The following is a 20,524-nucleotide window of genomic DNA, read 5'->3' on the forward strand; positions in this document are numbered from 1 at the left end:
CAAAAAATCAACTGGACTTAATCTGTGTTGGCGCTGGCGCGCGTGCTCTGCCTTTTGGGAGTGTTTTTTTTTTTTTTTTGTTAAAAGTGACCGGGTTTTGTGTTTTTCTGGTGTTTTTGGTGGTGGAACTAACTGGGCAGTGCTCTAAAGGGGTGTCGCGCGTGACTACAAACTTGACATTGGCTATCTTTGTAAAGCCAGACGAGTGAGAAAAAAAAGATAGGTAACTAGTTAGGTACTATTTATAAAATAAAGAAAATCTTGTATTGTTCGCGACAGGTTGACATGGCAATCGACACAGCTATATTTACGAAGCTTTTTTAAAACGAACGCGACCATAGAACGTGACGAACGCAGCTATTGACGTCACAATGACATGTCGTATGACATTGACACATTAACATTTTGGCAAAATTCTAAATGATTCAAAAGTCAAAACCTTTAGACTGTATATAGTGATCTGTGGTCAAAACAAAGCAGCAGTGTTTTGTTTTTACGGTGCAATTTCGTGATTTCGCTGGTAAAATGGAAAAGTAAAAATGAAATTGTTTTTCAGAATATTTCATACATTCATCATACAATTACAGTTCAATTATATTGATACATTTTTTCTCTTCAATTTCAGTACCTACAATCAGACATGAGCTAAAATATTCCGCCTAATTACATGAGTTATAAAAGTGTTTACAATCATGTCTCAAATGGTTACAAAGTTGATGAATATGAGCCCTCAGGTAAGGGCAACATTTCTTGAAATCAAGCCTGTATGCGACCTGGTGTTCAAGGACCCTTCTCCTGTAAACCTAGCAAAATTCAACACAATGGTGGATGAAGTCAGGAAGGATGTAGTTCAAGAATTTCAGCAATACTTGATGTTTCCTTTTACAAGCCACTTGCAATCTCATTATAATAAGTAAGTATTATTTATTTCTTTCTAATGATATAATTAAGCGGTAATAGCCTAGTGGTTAAGGCGTCTGCCTTTTATTTGGGAGGTTGGGGGTTCAATCCTGGGTGCTTCCTCCACCTGTAACTTTCTGGAGCTATGTGCGTTTTAAGCAATCAAATATCACTTGCTTTAATGGTGAAAGAAAACATTGTGAGGAAACCTGCATGCCTGAGAGTTCTCCATGATCTTCTCAAAGGTGTGCGAAGTCTGCTAATTCGTACAGGGCCAGCATGTCAGACTATGTCTTAAACCCTTCTCATTATGAGAGACCTGTGCTCAGTAGCGGGCCGGCGATGGCTAGATCATGATGATGATATTATTATTTATCAGTGAAATAGTTGTATAATTTTAGCTGCCATGTTAACATAACAATACAAGTTAATATAACATAATAATATGACAAGTTAACACTTGTAGATAATTAATATTTGTGTTTAAGTCACAATGTGCTTTAAAAGAAGATAGTGTTTTACAGAAAGAAGTATGACTTGCAACTGCGCTTGGTGGCGTCAATGAAGGAGTTGTTCCAGAGGATCAAAGTGGACAGCTACGAGATGTGCTGGAAAGTGGAGAGTGTGCTGCTGAAAGTGATCTTCGACAAGACCCAGCCTGGCATGAGTAATAGAATTTTCATAATTATAATGCATTCAAAGTAAGGCTGTGATTAACTTGTAACTTACATGATTAACTTAAGACAAAGGTGAACAGGCACTTTAATATGGAAACCATACCTTCGGCGGCGAACACTAGAGAAATCAACAGTATGGATTCAAATACAGCTCTGATCTACACTGACATAGGTCACGTTTTTGTGGGTCAATTTTTTTTTCATGGTACAAAAATTCAAATAATTTTTGTACCATGAAAAAACCTATTGTATGTATATGCTTTTCACTGTTAAATAATTAATGTTTCTCCCATCGATTTTGAATCAAATATTTATATATTTAGAAAGAGCACAATATTATCTTTGATTGAAAACTATTTTGGTTCATGTCTGCAAAGTGGGTTAGTGTGGAAAATGATAATTGATTTTTGACAGTAAACTGTTAAAAAAGTTATTTTATCTACAGTCGCTGATATACCAGAGGAGCTGAAACTAAGTGTTGTGCAGTGTCTCACATTGCTGATGCTCAACCTGGATCAGGTCACAAGGATCAAGATGCTGGAGGGCCAAGTTCCCATGCTGGCTCAGACTATTTTTGTGTCGGTTCATCTGGCCAAGCTTGAGAAACATAGAGCTTTAAGGTATATTGAATAAGTTTGTTTGTGTATTAAAAAAATTGAATTGTAACTAATCTTTTGCTTCTCTCTCACTCTCTTCTTGCTTGCTGCTTTTCGAAAAATCTTTTCCTAGATTGGCGTAGCGATTGATGCAATCCATTTTAAGCTAGACAGGCTAAAATGGATTGCAAATACTTACGACTTACGCCCCCAACAATTTTTTTACAAAATAAAGCCAACCCCACATTAAATAATCGCATCGCGCGCTGCTGTAAACTTACCACTCATAATTTATACTTTTCCAGATTGGCAGCATTGAACTGTCTAGGCGCGCATACAATGACACATCCACAACTCACTGACAAAAATGATCACATAACTGATCCCTTACTAGAGATAGCAGTGGTTAACATGATGGCTTGCATTCTGCCCGGTGTACTGGCTGCCCTGCAGGATGTAGCAACATGCCCGGACAACCCGGGACATGCCATTGTTGTGGTAAGTAAGGTCACACAGGTCATTGTTAAATCACAAACTGAACCCTCACTAGAAATAGCAATAGTTAACATGATGTCTAGCATCACACCCGGCGTACTGGCTGCCTTGCAGGATGTAGCGACGTGCCTAGACAAACCAGGACGTGCCATTGTTGTGGTAAGTAAGGTCACGCGTATGATTATTGTCAGATTACAATATAGTTTAACCCTTACTAGAAATAACACTAGGTAACATGATGGCTTGTATTCTGCGCGGTGTACTAACCGCCTTGCAGGTGTAGCAAGTAGCAACGTCGCCGGACAATCTGGAACATGCCATTGTTGTGGTAAGTAAGGTCACATGAATGGTTATTGTTAGCGCACAGATTGTATCTGAATTAAAAAAAACAACCCCAGTTTGATCCTAGCCTCAATAGGGTATAAAATAGAACTTTATTATTGCAGGCAGCCCTAAGCGCCACGCATCGTGTGCTCTGCATAACAATGCACAACAAACACTTCTACAAAAAGGACAGCGTCACCGCAGAGGACTTCCTACATTTGTTCGCGGAAAAGGTCAATGCGGACAAAGATGTAAGCGCAAAGGGTAAATGATCTTAGACCATTTTTTGTAGAAATTAGTACCTTGTAGGGTTTAGAAGGGTGCCAATGGGACTCTATTACTAAGCCACCGCTATCTGTCTGTTTGTCTCTCTGCGGACTGTAACTCATGAACCATGATAGGTAGAGTTTCTATTGCCCCTATAACTATAAATAATAAAAATTTACATATAATAAAAATTAAAAAAAAAAAACTAAATTAACAGAAGAATCAAGTCATGTCAGTCAATCATGCGTAATATACTGCGCTATGCATAATATTCTCGACATTTCCTTCTTTCTAACTTTGCATGCTTTTATTCATGAGTATTGACTATAACTATCAACCTTATCCTTTTGGATATGGCTAGTAAAACACATCAAAATTGCTTCTTAGAATCCTAAGTTATCTATTGCTTCTTTAATTTGCTTTTTTCTTAGTATTTTATCTGTCTCTATTCTTTTTTGGTAAAACACTGAATTGTCCCGCAAACAAGATTTATAGTACCATACCAGCTATAAAACATTACACTGGGAGCTTTAGAAAGTGAAAATCGGCAGCTTCAGCTTTGTAGAGCGTCGTCTCTGTCACTCTTTATAATATGGAAATATATCTAACACAATGTGGTTCAGTAGCTATTAAAATTCCCTTATGTTCTAATACATATATATAAGTTCCTCAACAACGTTGATAGAATTCAAGCGTAGAAACAAACCAGCTTCGAACACCGTACACTAAAATTCAGAGTTTATGTTTCATCCTTTTTCGGTACTATTAAAAAGAAAAAGATGTAATAACCCTAAAAATTTAGAAAAAATATCAGAATCGACGCCAGTGTCAGAGTAAAGTGGACCTGAAGGTCTTCGATTTTCAGTCAAAAATTCAGTGCTACTGATTTCATTGGATCGCTGGCTGTAGAATGTCTTGAGTTTTAAAATGAGGCAATTAAGGTCCATTTTACATTGACGCTAAAGTGTTTCAACGCTAGAAAATCAACATTGATGAGACGTAAAATCATATCTTACACCAACCACTCATTTAAAACAACAGAAAATGACACCTTTTTACTCTTAAAATAAAAAATTAGAATATAACAGTGGTGTTCTTGAAATTAGCAATACTATCCTATACGATTACGGTCTTGCAGAAGTTATACGAGATGCAAAGTTAAACTCGATCCTAGCCGCACGAGATTGTCGCGCGTTGGCCGAATACTTGTACACTGAGAGAAAGTATACTCAAGACACCACCTTGATGTGTATGAACACACTGTTTAAAGGACGAGGTTTTAGCTCCAAAAGCAGTAAAGGAAGACGTTATTTTAAAGACCTAGTGCGTAAAATTAAGGAAGACTCTGAGTTTATTGTGACAGGTAACGAAAATGTAGTTTGGAAATGTTCGTAGCATGGGTGTCTTACTTGTTGTGAACTTCTGTTTTATTTGATGTCACAACACCAACACTACAAGAAAATGTACGTATGTTAAGGCTATCGTTGTCAACGATCCCCCGTCGATTTCCTACGTATGATATTATTGTTCTTATCTCTATCTGCCCTGGTTCGTGCATTCTCGGTTCCTAGATCGGTACATTTGTGATAACCAAATTTCAAATTGCTGTGATTGGCTGAATTTACCATGTTCTTGCTGCGACAGTGAGTTTGAGCCACTAGCGGAACAATGTTAGCCGGTCAGAAATGATTGCAATTAGTCAACCTGTTTGACGTCCGTGTTCTGTTTTCGATTACAAAAAAGAAAAAATTGTTGTTGCAATCATCAATTTTAGCAAATAGTGAAAGAGAGTCGGCCAATCAGAGGTCACAACTACCGTCACACTTTCTGTCACACTATGGCAGTAGGCATACCGAGTAATGAAAACAATTTTTAAATTCTGTCTAGGAAGTAGTAGGGTTGCCACCTGCCTCTTTTTGATTTACAGGCTACCACCATCAAAAATACGGGGTTTAGATTTGAAGAAATTTGAAAATTTGAAGTATTTAAAGAAATAGGCGGTGGTTCTCTCTGAAATGCATGGAAAGCCTATTTAGATATTTTAGTTTATTTGTAAGTTTTGTATTTTTTCTCCGTATGTTGCCGTGTCTTGATTAGTGAACTGTGTTTGCAATGTGGTTTTAAATAAAAGATTTATTTATTTAAATAGCTTTTAAAAACTCTTAAGTTTTGTAAAGCAAAATGTTATACATTTCATGCATACAATCTTTTCATTTTAACTTAAAATTACATTTAATTTGTAATTCCACCTTCACAGTATCAATACTATGGCCGTAGCCAGGAATCGATTGCGGGAGAGGTTTTATCAGGGCCGGAACTGAATCCTGTCATGAGGAAAAAAACATTCGCTCAACTTTATGGGCTAATTACCTGGTTAGTGAAATTTCACCTTTCAATTTGTCAGTGAGATAAAATACAACAATAAAAAAGCGCGAGCGCAGTGAGCGTAAGTGTTTTTGATTCAATACAGGAAAAAATTAAAGTGAAAGGGAAACGAGTTTAGCCATAGCAAGATTATATTTTTAAAGCTTCCTATCCATACTAATATTACGAATACGACAGTATATCTATTTGCCTATCTACCCTTTCACGGCCCATCTTCTTTACCAAAATTTTGGTACTTACTATTCAGAGGTAACTTGCATCCCAGACATTTTTTTTTAGGCGGCTTTTTAGCCCGGAAAATCCCCCACGGAATTTTTTAAAATCTAAATTCATGCAAACGAAATTGCGGAGTTTACACCAAGTAATACAAATTCAAAGCGCGAGTGAAGTGAGCGCGAAATGTTTGATATATTTCCAAAAAAAATTGGTAAGCAAATGCAAGAAATAGTGTAAGTATTATTTTAGGCTTAGGTTTTTGACGGATTCCCAGGCGCAGTCGCCATTTCTAAATTTCTGGTCTGATGGGAGGCTTCGGTCATGGCTAGTTATATGGTTACTATGGCCCTAACGGCCAAGAAATTAGACTGCATCATCACTTACCACTAGAAAAGATTAAAGTCACGGGCTAACTTGTATAAAAAAAGGCTTACATCCTCAAACCAAGCCCCGCTGCCTTGGCTACGACCATGATCAATATCGAGTGGGTTTCGGCTACGCATTGCCGCAAAAGGAAAATATTCTTTCTACTGGACATAACGTCAGTGTTTGATTTCGCCAGCCAGGTTTCTGTATCCCGAAATACGGGGTAACCAGTAAAATACGGGGCCTCTGGCAACCCTATTCGGAAAACACTGTCACATTCAAGTTAATGTCAAATATTTTGTTTTCAATTACAGAAAGCTGCATCAATCATTATTACAATATTTTCTTTGTTGTGATTGGCTGAATTTTTGAGTTTGAGCCAATAAACAGACTGTTTGCCAATTAAACGTCATAACAATATAAATGCCAGAAAGTTTAACCAAATAAAACAAACTTAATGAGAACCTAGTGAGAATGCAAACGGCACACAATTTATAATACATATTATGTTAGTCGTATATAATAGATATTATAGTAGTCGTTCACTTTGGTAATAGTCAGATTGTCATCAGTAAAATTGATATTGGTTGATGTATCGTAAATTATTGTTTCGGTGACAAATATTTTTATTATCTATTTATCTTTGAACAGAATGGAATAGAATGAAATGGAATGGAATACAATGATAAATTTTTATTCCTGTAAACTTTTAGGTAAACTTCAAAGTGTTTTTGGATGGTCAGACAAATTTACCACTGGTTCGGAATGCCGTTCCTACGTTTTCTAGGGTTTCGTACCTCAAAATGAAAAACGGAACTCTTATAGGATCACTTTGTTGTCTATCTGTCTGTCTGTCGTGTGTGTCAAGAAAACCTCTAGGGTACCCGTTGACTCAAAACCATGAAATTTGGCAGGTAACCTAACTGCGTAATTTTGGGTAGTTTTTTTAATCGATAAAGAAAGTTTGCGACATTGTTCAATAAAAAATTTGGATTCCAACTCCTCAATCCTGATGTTGCAGGGGACCTGACTACTAAAGCTAATGGGATTTAAAAAGTGTCGATTATTAATTGATATTGAAGGTATAGGATGCTGTAAGAAATTGCATTCCTAAATCCTGGTGATCCCTCGGGATTTGAAAAGGATCATCCGTTTAAATATTCTTACGTGATACAGAAACAAGTTGCATCCCGGGGACGGGCTATTACGGAGAGGCAACTTTTGTTCTGGGAAATGAAAGGATCGGGATTTTTAAAAACCTAAATCCACGCGAGCGAAGCTGTGGGCATTAGCTAGTTGTAAATATATTTAAAAGCTACTATAAGATAATAGATAAGGTACTTATTTCCTTATATTTTTATTGTATGGCAGCGCGCGGTTTTAAATTATAAATTGCACGTCCTGTCCTTTTCTGTAATACATTTTTTTTTCAATATCTACCGCTTTATCTCATATCAAGAGTCCGTAAGACATAATACAGTGAAAATAGGCAAAATATACAATTTTTGCAGTTTCCACGTCAGTACCTGTCGAATTTTTCTAACAGTGTAACCAGCAGAGCTGAGTTTACCATCAAGTGTTGATATGTGGGTGTTCCATAGAAGCTTTGCATCTAACATTATACCGAGAAACACGGGGTTCTCCTTTATTTTCAACATATGATTATTTATCAATGAAATTATGTCATTTAAGGTCCTGGTATTGGGCAGTGTGAATTCAACACACTTAGATTTCTTTGCATTTGGAAGTAAATTGTTAGCAATAAATCAGAGAGTGACCTGTGATATGGCATTACATATAGTATACATTGTCAAAAATTATAATATTAAAGCTGTGCGTATTGCGTGAGGAATAGGTTGCAAGAGAGTTGCAACTTGCAGGGTTTGATGCATGCGCTATTGCCAGCAAACATGAGACATATTTTTATCTACAGGCAACGTCTGAGTAGGTAACGCATACGTCTAACGCAAGTTGAAATGTACCAGTGTATTTAGTTAGACCTATCGACAAGTTTGGAGTTGGGTGCAGTCTAAATGTGGCCCGTGTGTTTAGACTGTCAGTTTCTGTCAGTTTCACGTGTCGTCCCCCGCACTTCACCACCCCGCTTGCACAAATCGAGACAGCACGAAATTTTCAAGATTTCTGGGTGTAATTTCTGGTTTTCGTAGTTCCCACACAATTATAACAATATAAAATATATAACGATAATTTTTTTACTACATAATATTCATTAAATTTTCTAGGTCTGTGGTTTTTCCAAATTTCATTAAATTGCTCCATTGTCTAGAAAAACGAGCACAAAGTTGGGCCTTTTTTTAAAGAAAAATACAAATCTTTGAGCCCCTGTAATTTTAAAACTACATATTATTAGAAAAATCTAAAACACCACAGACACAGATATTAGTTTCTAGACTATGTCTGCAAAATTTCATGGACTTTGGTTGCTTAATATTCAAATGAAATGGGAACTACGATTGTATGGAGTAAGTGATGGAGAGAGTCCTGTTAAAATTGTTGAACATGTTGCCAACGAATTCTGAAAATTTTCAATACGAAAAAAATTGGTTCAAAACTACAAAGCAATTATGTCTTAACAAAATCCTCTGCGTAGGTTCAAGAAAACTAGACAGTTAAAACCTTTACGTTATTTGTTTTAAATTCATTTAAGGTTTTCTACGACAAATTATTTTGACGTGACAACGTCTTATAATTCGATAGAGCCGGCTGCACGCACGAAAAAACATGACTCATGCGGCGTTACCTCGCACTGAGGCGTTCCATGTAAGGCTTGAAGTGCAAGCGACAGCGCGGAACGAGCGACAAAGAAGCACAATCGGCCTTTGTTGTCACGTTCAACTATCGTCAGTAAACCGACTTTACAGACAACCTATTTTTTTATATCGCTCAGTGAAGCAGTAATGTAGAACTAGTCAATGTCAAAGTGACTTTCATTTATTTTAATGATGATCACTGAGTTAGCGAATCACCACACACATTGTTAGCTATGTTGATTTGATAGATTTAGGCTAGATTTAAGGTATTAATTATTATTAGTGTATACTACTTATTTAATAAAATGTCATAAACTTTATGTATTTTATTTGCCTATTATAATGTCGATTTGCATATACACGCATGCTGCTTATTTATTTACAAGATGACTTTCGCTACGTTATTATTTTTGCCTTAAATGCATACTGGGCAGAAAGCTTTGTGTCTTGTACAGACTTACATAGCCATTATAAGCTGACCCCTTCATCTCAGTTAACTGTCACTGTTACCCATTAACCAATTCGGGGTTCAACATTTTCTGGACATTATGAGTAGTGTGAAAAAGCGGTGATAGCTCAGTGATGAAGACGACCGTCTCCGATTAGAAGGGTCAGGGGTTCAAGCGCATTTAACTTTTCGTAGTTATGTGCATTTTAAGCAATTGAATATCACTTTTTAAAGATGAAAAAGAACACCACCAGGAAAGCCGTGTGTCTGAGAGCTCTCCATAATATTCTCTGAGGCGTAAGATGTCTGCTGATCCGCGCTTGGCCAGCGTGGTGGACTATGTCGTACAACTTTATCATTCGTCCAAGGGTGAACCTTTAAAATAAGTACTAAAACTTGCTAAAATCATACTTTTGACATAATATTTAACAAAAAAGTTAAAATGGTGCGTGAGAACTCATTTTTACGCATTAAATATGTATGTTATCATTGCCTGTTGAGTCGAATTTTCGAATTCTCAAGATAAGTCAAAATCTATTTCAGTGACAAAACCAAAAGACATTCCTAAGCGCACACCGGAATGGTACGCCATGGCGAGCGAGAAACTGGCATACGTTGTGAAGAACTTAGTGCCTCTAGTCACACATGAGCACTTTAAAGTACGGAAGGAGCTCGCCGTGCTTTGCTATAGGATACTGTCAGAGTGTAGTGCGTACGTATGCCTTTCTTATTTTCATGTAAAGTAATAGATTAAATATTGAAAAACAATGTAAAATCTCTATAATCCAATCCAGCCAAAACATGAATGGTCAAAATCAATAATATAACTACCATAAATATAGATGCTCCTGTCTGTACTCACGTATTTAAGGCCGATTCACACCAATTGCGTATATGTGACACGTGCGTAGTGACGCGCGTAAACCCCTAACACACCGGGTTACAATACGCCCACACTTTACGCAAGCGGTGTGCCATATTTCATACAGTTCTATACATTACAACGCAATGGTACGCGCTAATTTACGCTTACGCAGCCTGTGTGAACGAGCTATTAGACGACGCAAGCCCGAGTAGTTTCGAACCCATCCGGGGTCCTTTTCCACAGGGACTCGAAACTAGTCGCGCTTACGTCGACTAAACGCGTGGATATAGCCGCGAGCATGTATACTGTATATGTATAATGGAAATCACTCATGATAGTTTAAACGCTAAAATCAATCGATTTGTTATTTGTTGACCTGTTACTTAGCAAAACTCATTTTGTAGGGTATGTGTACGTTTAATGAGAGTATATCTTTGTTGTTCCTCAGTACAATGCAGCCGTCCCTAGCAATGGCTCTAGACGTCCTTATCACGTTATCGATGGACCCGTACAAGGAAGTATCGGAGTATTGCGTGAGAGCCGTCGACTCGCACTTCGCCCGCGCGAATACACAGCTGCGGGTAGAAGCCGTGGACAGCTTGTGTGAAAACTTCTTCACCACGCTCAACTGCCTGCCGCGGATACTGAATAACATTGGTAAGTTTTTATGTTGTGTTAACAAGGTCTTGAAGGCTCTACAATGTTCAATTGCATAGATAAAATTTGATAGGTGAAAGTTGAAACTTAAATCTAAACTTTTTCCACAGATTCAAGTCGGAAATTATCAACATTAGGCCTTTTATATGGATACTTGAAAATCCTGTGCGACGACGGTCGTCCGCAACGCCTGACCGGCGCGCTCAGTGCGAGCGACGGCTTCGACAGACTCTGTGACGCTTTACTGGCGGCCGCGGACTTGCACACAGACCTGGCTTTGCTTACACGACACGCTGGTAGAGGTAGGTACCTTTTTAAAGTGAAAACTTCTTGTAATTAGACTTTTACAAATACTTTTGAATCGTCAAAAGCATCTACCACTAGTTCGGAATGTTTTTCTAAAGGTTGATTTGAAAGTAGCACTTTTCCCTAGATGTGACGTCACCACCCTCAACCGACACGCCCTGGTGTCGCCTGAGACATCTGGACTGCAAAGAGTCGGAGCGGAGGCTGCAGCAGGTTTGCCAAATGCTTGGCGAAGCTGAGTGCGCCGAACTATTCCTTGACCGCCTGTTGGAGCTGTTCCACGAGAGGAGGAGCTGTGAACTAGTGTATATTATGAACTGGGTTGGTTCAGGTATGCTTATTTTTTTTATTCACTATAGTCACACGCAGAACCGCAATCACACCTGATGGAAAGTGATGATATGTTCTTGCTTATTTTGCTCTACTTGTTCATGTTTATTTTATACTATTTAATGTTCATGTTTATTATTACATGACTGCAAAAAAGGAGTGTAATTTTTTAAATTTAATGCTAGTGAGAATTGAGAAAGGGTTTAAGGTGTACGGGTGGCCTCAGAATTCGAGTAGCAATTCCGCGAAACTATTGCATCAAAAACCTGTCGCTTTTATGACCATTTTCTATAAACACGCCACACCCACCTGACGCATGTGCATAACCGTGCCACGCGAATATGATCATTATGATGCTTAACTACTTATGGCCTTTGACTGTACATAAGTAAGATGATGACTTTTATTGAACTTTTAGCACCAAACTCGTCACCTAGCTTGGCAAAGCGAATAATAAGCACGTACATAGCGGAAGATATTTGGTATTTGCCTCTTGAAGTAAGTAAAGGGGAAGCGCCCGTCACTAAGGAGGAGACCCTGGACACCTCGGTTTATAACCCTCGTTCCTGGACCAAGGACAGTGTACCAGGTACTGTACTACCACGGTTATAAGTCGCATGTCCAAAATTCGTTTGCGCGGAAAAGCGCTACCTAACGTCACAGTTCACGACTTTGACCTTGCTCAGACTTAAGCTTCAGTTAAAACGAGACGGTTTTAATTTATCAGTGTAGCGCTGTCTCGTTTTAACAGTCTCTTAAGTCTAGGCAAAATCAAAGTGCGCTTTATAGAACTCAACCTTAGGGAACTTGTAACCAATCTTCAAGTATTCAACGTCACTGGTAGGTGCCAAATGTTCCTAAATTTGACGCTAGGTAGCCTATGAAACGCCTATTTTTCTTTGATTTCACATCACCCATAACCTAATATTTGACATACTCGTATCTTCGATTCAGAGACTTCCCTCACAGTGAACTAGTCACTCCGCTAACGCCAACTAAAACTGAATGTGCATCAATGAAATACAGACCTTATTGTTTGACGTTAAGATTTTAAACACAAGTAGCCAGTAAATATGCTGCGTAAATGCGTAAAATAAGGATTGAATTTAATTTGAACCTCAATAGGTTGAGGAGCGGACAGAGTTTCGAAAGGTCGGCGATTCAAACCCCACCCGTTGCACTATTGTCGTACCCACTCCTGGCACAAGCTTTACGCTTTATTGGAGGGGAAAGAGTAGCATTAATCATGATTAGCATGGCTAATATTCTTTTTTTTTTAAATGAAAATGTCTGACCCCTTCCAAGTTAGCCCGAGTTAGTTAAGACTGATTCCTTACACCACTAAGTACTTCTAAACGGATAAAAAAAATTCTCCAGGACTCTACGAAGGAGCAACTGAAACGCGATACACAGACATAAGTTACGCCCAACCGCGCACTAGATATGTTGAGCCCAATTCATGCAAGTCCATAGCTGAAGCGCAGAGAAACATGGCCTTTAGCTGCCTCGTCACTGAAGGCCTCGGCATGATGGCGAGGCGACTCAACAAGGACTACCAGCCTTACTTGCTAAACACTTTGTGCCTCATATTGGAACGAGTGGGTGAGTCAATACAATATACCTCAGACACAAAGATACGTGGACTTTAACTGCCTCGTCACTGAGAGCCTCGGTATTATGGCGAGGTGACTCAACAAGGACTATCCAAACTAAATTATTATTTTCACGTAAAAATTTATTTGAATAAAAATCTTATCTTGTACTTACCATACAAATGACTACATGTCTCAATTCGGGGCTGCGGGATGATGCGGGATACAGCGCTCTTAAACCATAGGGATTCAGAAGTTGGTGATGAAATAATATCTTAGGTCCCGAGCATATACTTTATTATATTGGAACGAGTCGATAAGTCATATCACATCCTAAAGCTTTCTAAAATCTTTTCTTGGGTAAGATTTCTTCTGCTACTAAAAAATCACACTAATATTTATAAAGGCGAAAGTTTGTATGTGTGTGTGAGTGTGTATGTTTGTTACTCCTTCACGCAAAAACTACTGGACGGATTGGGCTGAAATTTAGAATGGAGATAGATTATACCCTGGATTAGCACATAGGCTACTTTTATCCCGGAAAACCAAAGAGTTCCCACGGGAATTTTAAAAAACCTACATCCACGCGAACGAAGTCGCGGGTATAAGCTAGTAAGGAATATAATTTGCTATTATAGCTTCTGACATCTAGTTTACGTTTGTTGCAGGTAGTCAATACGAGAATCTTCATCTATCCGGCCTAAAAGCTATCAACGATGTAGCGTGTGCGTTCGACCACACGAACGTCACAGAATTGATAGCAGAAAACGCCGATTACTTCACTAGTCAGATCACTTCGCGGTTAAAAAAGGCAAGTGAACTGCTAATAAAGTCCATTTTACATTCTATCATGAAAATCTGCAGCCTTTCGTAAATAATAATAGCTGACGCCCGCGACTTCGTCCGCGTGGATTCAGGTTTTTCGAAAACCCGTGGGAACTCTTTGGTTTTTCGGGCTAAATGGTAGCGTATGTGCTAATCCAGTACATTATCTATCTCCATTCCGAATTTCAGCCAAATCCGTCCAGTGGTTTTTGCGTGAAGGAGTAACAAACACACACACACACACACACACACACACGCACGCACGCACGCACGCACGCACGCAGGCACGCACGCACGCACGCACACACACACACACACACACACACACACACACACACACACACACACACACATACAAACAAACTTTCGCCTTTATAATATTAGTGTGATAGTGTGATTCATGTTTTTTGTTTTCTAAATAAATAAAACTCCGTCCGGTTAGGTTCACATTTATAACTCAAGAATGGCTGCACCGATTTTAATGCTCTTAATGAAAAAAACATACTTACAGAAAATGAATTTTTGAATCATTTTTGGAACTCCGCCATCTTCCGCAGTTAACAGCACAATTCCCGGACGCGCATATCTTATTTGTACAATGTAATAATTGATGTCCACTGCAAATCAGTACCATACTATAAACATTATACCTATAATAGAAATGGGAAAAAGGCATATTCAAAGATAGAAAGATCACACTTAATATTATAAAGATGAAAGTGTGTATGTTTGTTACTCTTTCAAGCAAAAACTACTGAAGGGATTTGGCTGAAATCCGGAATGGAGATAGATTATACCCTGAATTAACATATAGGCTACTTTTTATTCAGGAAAATCAAAGAGTTCCTACGGGATTTTGAAAAACCCGAATCCACGCGGATGAAGTCGTGTCAGCTAGTATTAAAATATATATAGAGGCTATAAATTACAACATATACATATATGGATGAAGTCAAAAGCTAGTTTTACATGTTTTTTTTTAACAAAAAAACTTTAATATTCGAATTTCTGTGCAGGCGTGGAACACTCAGTCGGCGCTGCAAATATTATCAGTTGTAATGGAGTACAGTGACTCCAGCATACTGGACTATATGTATGGAATAGTTGAAGATGTAAGTTCAATACAGGTCAAGTCACGAAAGTTGATACTGCGCAGTAAATCTGTCAACGATGATAGAATTTGAGCGTCGAAAAACAATAATCTCTCAGTAAATTGGATTAGAAATTAAATATCACTTGCTTTAACGGTGAAGGAAACCGACATGCCTGAGAGTTCTCCATGTACTCAAAGGTGTGTAAAGTTTGCCAATCCGCATTGGGTCAACGTGGTAGACTATGGCCTAAACCCTTCTCACTCTGAGAAGAGACCCGTGCTCAAAAGTGGCGTGGCAATGGGTTGATCATGATAAAATTGGATCCAAAGGTCCTTGATTTAAAGGCTCAAATCAGTCTCAGTGATTTTTATTTCGCTAGGTTTCCGCTTCGAGCGCTATGGACGAACTTGAGCTTTAAAGCAACTTAATTAAGGTCCATTTTACTTTGACGGTAAACTGTTTCTAACGTAGGCAAGATTCGGCGATATCCATGAATTTTCAATATGATTTATAGGTGTTAGTCCAATGCTGTGACAAATACTACGAGAGGCATCTATACGCGTACCTACAAGTGTTCCTGACATTCGTCACTTGTATACGGAGATGGTTCTTACTCGACCAAAGCAAAGCTGCCACGGAGGACCCAGCTCAAGAGATTGATATCATGCAGGATGTCATTGAGTTCGCTAACAACAAACAGGAAGCTGCAAGGTAAACATTGTAGATGATACAACAATGATAGAGCACATTTGATTTTAAAACTTTATTTATTAAGATTTGTGCATTATTTTCGTAGTTGTTTAAACATAGTCAAGTCTTTCTATTGTTATTACTTAACTAACTATTTTGTCATAAAATTATAATTTTAAAATATCTTACGGCCCGTTCACACATGGGAGTCCGTTTTACTGGTACGTTTTTAACGGATACGTTATAAATTTATGCTCTGTTCACACATAGGCACCGTATAACGTTCAACGGATCCGTCATTACTGGATGCGACGTGTGAACACAAAACTCGCAGTATACCGCCGCTATACTACAAAGATGGATCTATCCGTTAAAATTCTACGTATCCGTATATTTTTACTGTTCCGTCGTCCAGTATTCGATGACAAAACGGAATGTCATTTTTTTACGGAACGATATTGTTTACTGTATACAGAATACTGTGCCATGTGTGAAGTCGCTCATACAACTACATACGCCATCGACGAAAAAAAAACGTACACGATAAAACGGAACAGTAAAACGGAGACATGTGTGAACCGGCCGTTAGTTATCTGACATTATATTTATTGATTTGACTTGATGTGATTCTACTTGTCCGGAATTAGGTCTCTCTTATATTATCACCTGAAGAAATACATTTATATTTCTATATTTAAATTTTTTGACTTGTAACATTGTGACATATATTTATTTTATAATTGTGACTCCAGGAGTACCTACCTATTAATGTTTAATTTTCTTTGAATATGACTGTAACTTCTTTTGCTAATTTATACATTGAATTGTTAAATTTCTATTGATTAAAAATGATATTTTATGTACTTATTGAAAATGTATGTAAAGATAGTAAATTTTGCACGCCATGTCATGGCAGATTGTGATACGTACCTACTTAAAATTTATGTAACATCTTTTTTACTTACAATCTTGCAATAAATGAAATACATATGGTGAGTGAGATTTAGTTATGTGTGAGTGAGATCTCAAAATGTATCCATTATATCTGCTACAACGTCAAAGAAGAATTACTTCACCCACGTGTAAAGGTTACACGCATTAATATACATTTTTAATTTATTTAAGGTTGTTAAGTACAGAAGAGTTTGAGAAAGAGAGTGAAATGACAGTAGAGGAGATGTATAAAGAGGATACGAAAAAGAGAGAAGAAGACGTCTTGGATTACGACGATATGGTAGCGGGTAAGTTTGATTATATTTTGATATTCGATCCCGCGCTCATACCTCTAACTTTTAGGAGTTATGTATTTATGACATGTGATATAAATGTTGTATAGAAGCAGGCGTTACTTAGCGGAAGTCCATGATATTCCACCTACAAGGAACCAAAAGCTTAATTTGCCTGTATCAGCAAATAAATAAATTGATTGATAGATTGATTTGCTATTAGCTCATTCTCGTGACTTCGTTCGCGTGGACTACACAAACTTCAAACCCCTATTAAACCCTAAGGAATTGAATTTTCAAAAATCCTTTCTTAATGGATCCTTTCTATATTATAATAGCTATCTGCATGCCAAACAGTCCGATCCCTAAAGTAGTTTAAGCTGTGCGTTGATAGGTCTGTCAGACAGCTTTTTTTTTTATATATTTAGGAGGGAAGCTGCGTGGTGGTAATGCATATTGCTTGCTTGGTGACTCGCTTTTCCTGCATATTTAGCAGTGAAAGGGCGAGTGGGACTTATCGCATGCTGCATGTTACACTATACAGAGTTGTCTGTTTCAGCAGATTATCTAAATATTTAAAAGGAAAAGCTGATGTGACTGATCTATCAACGCACAGCTCAAATAACTTTAGGGATCAGGCTGAAATTTTTCACGCAGACAGCTACTATAACGTAGCGGATTTTTATCGGATTATAGCAAATTAAGCTTTTGGTGCCTTGTATTTGACACAAAATTATTTAGCAAGAAATAGTTAAAAATTATTTTGCTATAATCCGCCAACAGATAAAATCTGTATGGTCAAACATGCAGTTACAACTTCCGCAAAGTAACGCCTGATTCTATCCAATATACAAAATTATTTATTTTTCAGAGGAATCCCCGCCTCCACCACAACACATAAAAGTAACAATAACTATACTCAAACGCTGCATAAATTTTATACCATCGAATCGAGACGAATCCTTACTAGCCTTGCGAATCCTAACCCTCGGGCTACCTTTACTGAAAGAGTATGAGAATGAATTATTGCCACTGGTGCATTTGACCTGGTCTCCCTTAGTAGGAAGGTTTGAGACGACGGAGCCAGCAGTACTTAGATGCGCTTTTGATCTGTTTGTGGTTTTGGCAGAGCTTTCCAAGGATTTCTTGAGGAGTCGGGCTGTTAGGTAAGAGACTTTAGTAACTGAAATTAATAAATTTTATCTATCTGTAATCGTTACGAAAAATGTAGTCGTTTGGACAGTCTACCTAAATAATTTCCTATATTGGCTTAGCCAGAAATAAAATCATCTTTGATAAAGTAATTGAATTATAGTAGAAACCATTCATTATTTCAAAATTCAATTTTTTTTTATTCAATTAGGCTTTTACAAGTACTTTTGAATCGTCAAGAGCATCTACCAAATAGTGTAGGTTTCTTAGTTAGGTAATAGGTAGGGTAGGTTAGGTAATTTTATTCCTCTTTCTGCACTTGTAAACTTTTTCTAAATGTTATTTTAGTTGTCTGAGTTTATCAATTACAGACAAACAAATATTTCCTCTTTATAATGTTATGTAGTCAGTATAGACTATAGATCGAATTATTTAAAAATATTGAAAATAAAAATTTGAAGTTTTTCCACAGAGACGTCCTACAACAAATGTACAAATTCCTGAAGCGGTCAGCTCAAGAGAGCCATCTCAAGGACACTGGCTCAGCCTACCGTCTCTCCCACACATACAATCTACAGCTCGCGGTACTGACGGCGCTGCCCGGCCTCGTCACCGACCTGAACTTGGACGAGGACAAACTGACTGAGGCCATGACGTGTGTGCAGGTGTACCTCTCCAACAAACAGCCCAAACCCTTGCAGGTGAGAAATATATACCGTCTTTCCCACACATACGTATATATATACATAAATACATATACATATTTTTTATCTGGTGGGAGGCTTCGGCCGTGGCTAGTTACCACCCTACCGGCAAAACCATGCCGCAAAGCGTTTTGCGTTCCGGTACGATGTCGTGTAGAAACCAAAAGGAGTATGGGTTTAATGAAAACTGCCATACCCCTTCCAAGTTAGACCATTTCCATCTTAAACTGCATCATCACTTATCACCAGGTGAGATTGCAGCTTGTATCCGAATTTTTAAAAAAGCAGTCTGCAGCTCACGGTACTGACGGTGCTGCCCGGCCTCTTCACTGACCATATCACTTATCACTGACTCAGCTCAAAAGACTTACTAAAGGTTACCGGCTTAGCATACCATCTCTTTCACACTTATAGCCTGTATAATGTATACAGCTCTGTTTCGGATGACCTAATTCGGATATTGTTTACGCACTAATCCGATCTCTGATCCAAATCCAAGCTATTCAGTGGATATTTTTGACATCTGAATTTGATATCTATTTGAATCCGAGGCACATCCGAGATATTCCCACGGATAACGGGGAGATATTGGATGACGAAAGTCAGCTCTAGTGCGTAAGCTACCATACAAACCCAATTGGAAGGAACCCTCGTATCTTTAGTTTCAAGTTACGTAATTAATTATCACCACTATATTGTGCAAATATAACAATTCCGACCATCAAAAGGAGTACCTACTTTGAATAAATGATTTTGACTTTGAAATACTACTTCGTATTGGCGTCACTCAGAAAAGCAGGTATTATTTAAATATTTTTATCGAATTATTGGAATGTCCTCTACAAAACCAACACAAAAAACACAAGTTCAATGTGTAAGGTTATCCGAGAGTTTTAATCTAAACAAACTAATGCCAAAATAAATAATTTAATTAGAGCGTGATTGCTATCACAACATCTAATTATCCAGTTCACAATCCAAATACCGAAAATATGCGATATCGCTCCGAATCTCAGAAGGAGACTGCACTAAAACCTTCGAAACACCCGTATTTATGCAAGTTCAATCTTGTTGGCCGCCTAGCAACAGATTGTATGACATCGAATGAGCCAAATATCGATTTTATCAATCTACCTGCATTAGATAAATTAATAATTTTATATTATTTTTGACAACTCAAATCAATTTTTAAAAATAACCTTACATTCGGAACGTATTTTCACGGACTCGGATCGGATAAGCCGCCCTTACACTCTGGGTTTTTCATCGCCCACAGATGCTGGCGGTGAAATTCTTCAAGGACGTCCTGTCATTCAACTACGGCTGCGCGTGGTACCACCTGCGCCTGCTGTGCGCGAACGCGGAGGTGCTGCACGCGCCGCGCGCCGCCCACGCGCAACTCGCGCCCGTGCTGGGCACGCCGTACGAGACCCGCGACCAGGACTACGACGCCAATGTCAAGCTTATATTCTATGTGCATCAATAAACCTGTTGAATACCGACATATTCTGTTGTTATTAAAACATCCATAAATAAATTCAAAATATTTTTATTCAATTAGACTTTTACAAGTACTTTTGAATCGTTAAGAGCATCTACCACTGGTTCGGAATGCCTTTCCTACCGAGAAGTGGCAAG

General features: G+C 38.1%; 1 protein-coding gene across 4 annotated transcripts; it reads left to right on the forward strand.

Moving 5' to 3' along the window:
* The first annotated feature begins 455 nt into the window (after positions 1-455).
* LOC123869226 (TELO2-interacting protein 1 homolog) lies at positions 456-20,372 on the forward strand. Of its 4 annotated transcripts, none has more exons than XM_045912043.1 (20): positions 456-533; positions 626-913; positions 1,425-1,567; positions 2,023-2,197; positions 2,479-2,671; positions 3,115-3,256; positions 4,398-4,622; positions 9,989-10,157; positions 10,759-10,967; positions 11,078-11,269; positions 11,401-11,604; positions 12,022-12,192; positions 12,981-13,205; positions 13,864-14,006; positions 15,037-15,132; positions 15,629-15,825; positions 16,930-17,045; positions 17,902-18,196; positions 18,655-18,883; positions 20,163-20,372. In XM_045912043.1, the coding sequence occupies exons 2-20, from the start codon at positions 693-695 to the stop codon at positions 20,370-20,372; spliced, it is 3,555 nt and encodes a 1,184-aa protein (XP_045767999.1). In that variant the 5' UTR covers positions 456-533; positions 626-692. The 4 variants fall into 4 exon arrangements, with proteins under 4 accessions (XP_045767999.1, XP_045768001.1, XP_045768000.1 ...); XM_045912044.1 differs by having other exon boundaries at positions 466-520; XM_045912045.1 differs by lacking the exon at positions 4,398-4,622.
* The last annotated feature ends 152 nt before the right edge of the window (positions 20,373-20,524 follow it).

Source organism: Maniola jurtina, chromosome 10 (assembly GCF_905333055.1).
Source record: "Maniola jurtina chromosome 10, ilManJurt1.1, whole genome shotgun sequence".
Classification (NCBI taxonomy): Eukaryota; Metazoa; Arthropoda; class Insecta; order Lepidoptera; family Nymphalidae; genus Maniola; species Maniola jurtina.

What these genes read in the sequence shown, in the direction of transcription:
- LOC123869226 (XM_045912043.1), top strand. Translation starts at nt 693, where the DNA reads ATGTCTCAAATGGTTACAAAGTTGATGAATATGAGCCCTCAGGTAAGG. An exon ending in CAAAGATGTAAGCGCAAAGG is followed by an intron (nt 3,257 to 4,397) that starts GTAAATGATCTT and finishes ACGGTCTTGCAG; the next exon opens with AAGTTATACGAGATGCAAAG. An exon ending in TTACGACGATATGGTAGCGG is followed by an intron (nt 17,046 to 17,901) that starts GTAAGTTTGATT and finishes TTTATTTTTCAG; the next exon opens with AGGAATCCCCGCCTCCACCA.